General features: G+C 32.2%; 2 protein-coding genes across 2 annotated transcripts; both read left to right on the top strand.

The window, feature by feature from the left end:
- Positions 1 to 406: 406 nt before the first annotated feature.
- LOC126848017 (superoxide dismutase [Mn], mitochondrial) lies at positions 407 to 2,714 on the top strand. The gene is made up of 6 exons (XM_050588520.1): positions 407 to 546; positions 638 to 690; positions 1,487 to 1,680; positions 1,748 to 1,861; positions 2,187 to 2,366; positions 2,440 to 2,714. The coding sequence occupies exons 2-6, from the start codon at positions 659 to 661 to the stop codon at positions 2,589 to 2,591; spliced, it is 672 nt and encodes a 223-aa protein (XP_050444477.1). The 5' UTR covers positions 407 to 546; positions 638 to 658; the 3' UTR covers positions 2,592 to 2,714.
- A 394-nt stretch (positions 2,715 to 3,108) lies between these two features.
- Positions 3,109 to 7,052, top strand: LOC126848022 (uncharacterized). The gene is made up of 5 exons (XM_050588523.1): positions 3,109 to 3,147; positions 4,002 to 4,282; positions 5,425 to 5,737; positions 6,626 to 6,746; positions 6,829 to 7,052. Exons 1-5 carry the CDS (start codon positions 3,109 to 3,111, stop codon positions 7,050 to 7,052), a joined length of 978 nt encoding a protein of 325 aa, XP_050444480.1.
- The last annotated feature ends 19 nt before the right edge of the window (positions 7,053 to 7,071 follow it).

Here is a 7,071-nt window from a genome sequence, read left to right as displayed (position 1 = left end):
ATTTGGGTTCTCTCGTCGGTTTTTTTTATATTATTAATCTAACTTTCACAATTTATATTTTAATTTTGACATTTTTTTACTTTTTCAAGTGCTTGTTCTTTAAGGTCAAATTTAAGTTTTCTAAAAAAAAAACCGTCGAGAGAACCTAGTTAGTTCTTTTTTTTTTAACGATACCAACATTTTTTTTCAATGACCATATTGCTTTGACCTACACGCTTTTCCATAAACACATTTTTACGGTTTTTTTTTAAAGGATATGTGTCCTTATAGTTTCCCCAAATATCTCTTTTATTCGAACTGGCGCGTACGGTTTTGGAAATGTGCTTTTCAAATAATATTATCATTTGACATTGACCTAAAGGTTTATCACTTATCAGCTGTTATCATTAATTGTTATGCTATCTATAGTCCGATAGTCGGCAAGTTGTGGACTTGTTTAGTGTTTACGGTTCACTTTGGTTTTGCTTCTAATTTCTATGTACAAGAGATATTTTTGTACTCAAGTCTTAATCGTCAATAATTCAATAATTAATTCAAGTCAAATCGGTTAGGGTATTTCCACTGCATTCGTTTTGCGATTTACCCATTTCACAGATCAACGTTAAACATTTCTTTTTTCCTTTTGGTTTTTTTTCAGTGCTCCTTGATCATCAATAAAATGGCAACTATTGTGCAGTCGTTGTTAAAAAGGTAATATTACTAGTTTTGTAATACTTGTACACTGTTGAAATTATTCGAAACCGACAAAAGCTAAATCCAAGTATAGCAAATACTATATTATAATATTTGCATTGATTAAGCGTGCAAAGATAACCTAGGCAAATACTCTTATAACAATTTGTTAAATAGCAAACCGTTTAATTAACCAATGGACCCCAAAAACATGTTGTTTAATAAATTATACGAAGAAAACCTTGCCATAAAAGCGTGGTCTATTTATTTGTTTATCTATCGAAATTGGTTTAATATTGAAATTAATTTTGTTTTCAACTATATCTCTACTCTCTAAATAAATGTTAGTACCTCATCTTGTTTGATGTATTGTTTGTATAGCGCCTTAGAAATAATTTACTTGACCTTATCTAGGATTTATTATCATAGATAAATATATTATTAACATGTGTGTAGCAACTGTTATTTTTTTGACAAAAAACAAATTCAAAATCTGTGTAAAAAAAAAATACTATAATAAATTAGTTGAAAAATATACACAAATTAAGTAGTTGAAATAAGGGGTTGTGATTTATAATCTATAATCGAATAGTTTGTAATATTTGGATTTACTTATTTATATAACGAAAAAATTTAAATGTTCAAATAATTCAACTAAGTATATATTAATATACTATTCAAAATGTTTGACTAATTTTTCGAGTGTTTTTGAGTTCTAATTATTTTCATCACAAATTAAAAATCATTTGTTTAAATATTATTATTTAATTTAACTCACTTTATTACCTGTTTTTAAAAATAACCATTTTTTCAGTTCACCCGTTTGTCGCCTATTCACATCTCAAGTTAGAAATAAAGCGACACTTCCGCCGCTTAAATTTGAATATAAAGATTTGGAGCCAACTATATCGAGGGAAATCATGGAAATTCACCATCAAAAACATCATAATACTTATGTGGTAAACTACAACAACACAGTGGAAAAATTGGAAGCTGCAACATCGAAAGGTTGCACTTTAATAAATAAAAAATAAAATAAGACATAATTGTAAAAAATGTATTTCTTTCTACTTAGGAGACATTGCTACAATCATAAACCTCAGCCCTGCGCTTAAATTCAATGGCGGGGGACATATAAATCATTCCATATTTTGGGAAACTCTTTCACCTTGCTCCACTAAGCCATCAGGTAATCAGGATTTTCTAATTAATTTAACATATATATAATTTTTAGCGAACAGTCCAAAAAGTAAAGTTAACATATTTCTGGTTATCGGACTAATGTTCCGGCTGTTTAATATAAAGCCCTTACCTTTTTTTTTTCAGAAAAAAAATAAAATTCCCACTTATTGACTTTATTTTTAAATGGCAGCCTTATTTAAGTTCAATTGTACCAGTTTTGGTTCGTAATTTGCGCCCTCGGCTAGTTTTAAAAATAAGCCTACCTATTATAAAAAACCTACTGTCCTTAATCGACTAGTTAATTAATGCGTTGTCAAATGTGTTTGTCTTAGGTGATTTTGAAAAAGCAATAGTCCAAAGTTTTGGTTCGTTCGACGAGTTTAAAAAACAATTGTCCACCGCTTCGGTTGCTGTTCAAGGTTCAGGATGGGGTTGGCTTGGATACAACTCTACCACTAAACAATTGGTCGTTACATCTTGCCCAAATCAAGATCCGTTACTTCCCACTACAGGTATGCATATTACAATGATGCGTAAATTTATATTTTTTAATTTATCGATATAATTATATATTTTACATTTTAGGACTTTATCCTGTTTTTGGTATTGATGTCTGGGAACACGCCTACTATTTACAGTATAAAAATGTACGTGCCGATTATGTGAATGCAATTTTCGACGTTGTGAATTGGGAAGCTGTGTCTAAACGTTTCGCAGATGCTTCGAGCTCAAAATAATAATAATTATATGTTTAATCATAGATATTAATGTTTATACTCGTTTTTTTAAAAAATATTTTAGTCATAAATTATAACTATAGTTCTTAAAAAAGTCTTAATAAATATAAAAAAATGCTTGAATAGGTTTTTCATTTGATTCACACAAAAATTACGAACACTATTGTGAGTATTATTATTTATTGTTGTTGGTAGATTTTTATTCTGACAACATGGTTCTATATAAATCATTTTGTTATTACTATTAATTGTGTTTCTATAGATATTCATGAATAAAACAACCGTGACTATTGAAAATAGTAAATATAGTATATAAGATAAGAAATTGAATTAAAAATGTTTCCGAGAAGAAAACGTATTGTCGTTAAAAGTAAGATTCGTACAAGAAATGTTTAATTATAATTTATCCATTTTTACAACTTGCAACAGTATTTTATTTAAAAAGGAAATATTGGGTTAACTCGAGAGTAGTGCTAGCAGTATGTTATTAGTTTAGGCACTTTAAATATGCAAAATAATGTCTATTGCTGAATCAAATAAGGGTAAAAGGGAGTTGGTAAAAACTCGACCCAGTTAGGAAGTTTTTTTTTGGACATATTATGTACATTCATCCAATTAAACCTTTATTTTTGGTTTAATATTTGTTGGGTTTAAACAAATAAACTGTTGTTTTATTCGCTACTCTTGTTCGAGTTACTTATTTACTCCTGGGGAGTTATAATAATTCCCAAAGACAAGTCACTTCTTTTATTCATTATCTGCAATACCGGTGTGTGTTATATTGTTGCATTCTACTCTATTCGACCTTTATTAGGTACAGAACTCGAGGCTTACAAAAGAAATTGTTCAGTCGGCCACTGGGTTATTGTCAAGGGCACAATAGTCGATTCACCTACAAGACGCAGTAAGACTTGGTCGAAAGTCGGTGATTTATTTATTTTTATTAAAATCCGGCTGTTTACGATGAATAATGGGTGGAATATAATAATTAGACATACACATTGTCAAATTGTTGGTATAGGTGGGCGACTCCCGGATAACTGATAGGAAAGTTTGGCAGTTTAAATTTTAATAATATTATGTTTAAGCCTGGGGGGGGGGCACAATCCCAAATTCGCCTGGACATGTTTGACAAGAAACAGCCGATAAAGGATTTGTGATGAGAGGTGTGATTTAATCACAGATACCTATCTAATGTGGGATTTTATTGGGATTTGACGATTTGATCTATTTAATCCGTCTTAATAGTGATCTTTTATCGCGCCGATCTCTTGTCATCCGGTCTCTTAATCTTAGATCGGCGAAAGGGAATATCGATCAACACGTCTAAAGCCATCATCCACGATTCATCGTTTTTGCCCTTGTGCCATTTTTTTTTTTTTTTTTTACAGCACTTTCCACCCTTTTCAGTCGTACAAACGCCGTTTGCCAAACGGTGCCTTTTACAAGACAAACGGCTTCGAGGAGTTTACGGCGGATAATATATTTGTCAACCACAATGCAAACCGTTCGATTTATCTGGACGTAACGGGATACGGTTATGTGCACGTCGAAGGAGAGTGTTTTGGAGAGTTTGACAAAATCGAAGGAATCGCCGCCGACGGCAATCGATTGCGCCTGTCGACAATGCGGACGTTCAAGTCGCTGAAGTCTTTGAGCTTGCGTGACAACCAACTGGAATCGATAGAACCGTATGTGAGCTGTGCACCTCCTCGCAGAACCGTAGCAAGTTCTTCTGGCGTCTGGGACAAATTTCAATATAATATGTGCCCTCCCCACCCCCCCCCCCCTTTAAAATAGTCGAAATAGTATTAAACGGAAGAGCGTTGTGCAAAAACGTAAAAAGTTTTTCGGTGTCACAATTATATTTTTTCTCCATTTGATTGCTGCAAAATTGCAAATAACATCCTCAAAATCAATGTCTCCGGCAACTTGACTTTTCGCAGATAAAATAGCCCATTTTGACAGTCGGTCCTGGCCCGTAGTTGATCTTTATTACATTTTAGCATATTATTATTTGACTTCATAAACACCGAATTTTCTTCTCTAGGGACAAACTAATATCTTATAAAATACACATAAAATACAAAATACGTTTATGTTTTAATTAGGCACTAACCGTATGTATGATGAAATAAAAAATGTTTTAAACAAACAAATTTAAATAAAGATCTGAAAGGGTCAATAATGTTTGTATAATATAAATCAGACTAGCTTTTAAGTATTTTTACTGAAGTAATAAGAATGAATAATTTACAAATAAAAAAAGTATTTAGTTTTCTTAGTATTACTCTTGTATTGACTGTATACTGATAAACATTATGAATTCTTATTTGTATTTTATATAGAAAAATTATAAGAACAAGGGGATTGCATACGGTCTGTTTTTTGACGATTTAGATCAAAAAGCCAGACAAAATTTCGACTACTTAGGATTGTCCGATTTCAATTCTGTAAAGACATTCGATTACGTTGGAAACTTTACTAGGTTATGTAGGAAACAGATTTTTTATTTTTTTCATGTAAAAAAATAGGGTTTTAATATTGGAAAAACTGCACATTTTTTTTTGTTTAATGTCGAGAAACTGAAATGTTTAAATTAAAATCGGCTTTCTTCATAACATAGTAAAGTGGCCAAAGTACTCTTCTAATCTCTTTACGGAATTGAAATTGGGCCATCCTAAGTAGTCGAAATTTTGTCTGGCTTATACAAATTAACCGGTTACCTGATTGAAAGGGTCGACATTTAAATCACTTTTTTCTTAAATATTGCCTACACAAAGCTAATTTTCTTTAGTCAAACAGTGTTGTGTGTGTGTTGTGTTGATGACAGCATTGGCAGCGAATTGGCCGACACTTTGACTCACTTGGACTTATCCGAAAATGCACTTGGTCCGGATGACCTTCTGCGACTTTCCACATGCCAATTGTTGCAATCGTTGACGTTTAGAGCCAACGGGCTGCAAACGATTCCTGAGGGCATTGCCGACGACCCGTGCTTCCTGTCACTGACCAGATTGGACCTGAGCGACAACTATCTGACCGATTCCAGAGCGGTGTACTTGCTTTCCACCCTGCACAATTTACAACACCTGTTGATGAGCAATAACCGTCTGACGTTCGTACCGTATTTGGTGACGGAACAAGTAATTATTATGACTTACTTTGAATTGATGAAAATCAATAACAGCCAACAGTTGGGCATTATTAAGTTAATATTTTTTTGAATCAAATTTTAGTAAATAATCATACCTACGAATAATGATTGAACTATCGTTTGATTAGAACAATTAGGAAAATTAGGAAACAAAAAAAAAACACTAAAAATTCTACACAGTTTTAAAAAAAAATGTTTCAAACATATTTTGTACATATTACTCAAGTTTAACTAGCACGGGTAATAATAACTAATAAGTGCATAATTAAATTAAAGAAAAAATATTTCTTAAATCACTAATAACTTTTTTCGTGCGTACCTACAAAAAAAAATAATAATAATTAGGTCAATATAGTAAATTTGATTAACTTTTCAAATTAAGAATGATTTACTACGAATTTTGACTGGTAGACAAACAGTTTTGAATGATTATTTTTAAAGTCATTAGAGTTTAAATATGTTAAGGGGGGAGGGGGAATGAGGTTTAGTATTGCGTTCAGATAAAAATAATTCCACCCTTTTACCCGTCCTTCACTTTGAATAATTTTAAAAGTATTCATTCAAAACTGGTGTGTTCACCAAAACCTTTCCAGAAAATTACACTTAATTTAAAAAATTTAGGCAGTATGTACGTTGCCACTTAAGAATCTTATATTTTTTTAGGGTTTTAACACTAACAATGTGGGGCGTTATATTGTTTATAAATATTTAAAATTTGAACTAACTATTAACTATAAAAGTGCACAAAAAAATAATTTTAAAAAGGTTAAACATTTTATAGAATACTCTACTACTACTGGCTCATAACTGTTAACCAATCAAATGGTAGGTTAGGTACATATAACGAAACCTAACGCGTTCTTATCATTGTTGAAAGTCAAGGCAAGTCCATTGTAAATCTCCTGACGGCCATGACAATGATACGGATGGCCGTGGAGGAGATGGCCAGGAAGAAACGCAACCCACCGTGTACGGGGAGGAAACCGAATATGCAAACCGTAATTTGTTTTATTATTTACCCTTAAAACAGTAACTATTAAAAATGATATTAATAATATATCATATTATCGTGTTGAATAGAATTTATCTATCACGTGTCGCATGTACCGTTCGTCAGTTTGACCGACCTAGACCTGTCCGGCAACTTGATCGATCGACCGTCGTCGGCGCTGTCGTTGATGTGTTGGCCGTCGCTAAAAAACATCATCATGACGGCCAATCCCGTTAGTTCCAACAGAAATTCATTTGAATTTGACATTTTGAAAGAAACCTTTGAATCGTACGACGTACAGTTAAAACGTTGATACGTGCGAATATTATTAA

The sequence above is a fragment of the Adelges cooleyi genome, unplaced genomic scaffold, assembly GCF_023614345.1.
Source record: "Adelges cooleyi isolate 19-005CV unplaced genomic scaffold, UGA_ACOO_1.1 ACOO_flye_CR_arks_rails_tigmint_CR_PRNA_15, whole genome shotgun sequence".
Taxonomy (NCBI): Eukaryota; Metazoa; Arthropoda; class Insecta; order Hemiptera; family Adelgidae; genus Adelges; species Adelges cooleyi.
This window is presented reverse-complemented; position numbering and strand designations above follow the sequence as displayed.

Bases quoted from the DNA above. Each gene is read 5' to 3' on its own strand.
- LOC126848022 (XM_050588523.1), top strand. From the start codon at position 3,109: ATGTCTATTGCTGAATCAAATAAGGGTAAAAGGGAGTTG. The intron at 3,148-4,001 runs GTAAAAACTCGA...CACCCTTTTCAG, and splicing joins ATAAGGGTAAAAGGGAGTTG to TCGTACAAACGCCGTTTGCC. The intron at 6,747-6,828 runs GTAATTTGTTTT...CGTGTTGAATAG, and splicing joins GGAAACCGAATATGCAAACC to AATTTATCTATCACGTGTCG.
- LOC126848017 (XM_050588520.1), top strand. From the start codon at position 659: ATGGCAACTATTGTGCAGTCGTTGTTAAAAAG. The intron at 691-1,486 runs GTAATATTACTA...CCATTTTTTCAG, and splicing joins GTGCAGTCGTTGTTAAAAAG to TTCACCCGTTTGTCGCCTAT. The intron at 2,367-2,439 runs GTATGCATATTA...TTTACATTTTAG, and splicing joins TCCGTTACTTCCCACTACAG to GACTTTATCCTGTTTTTGGT.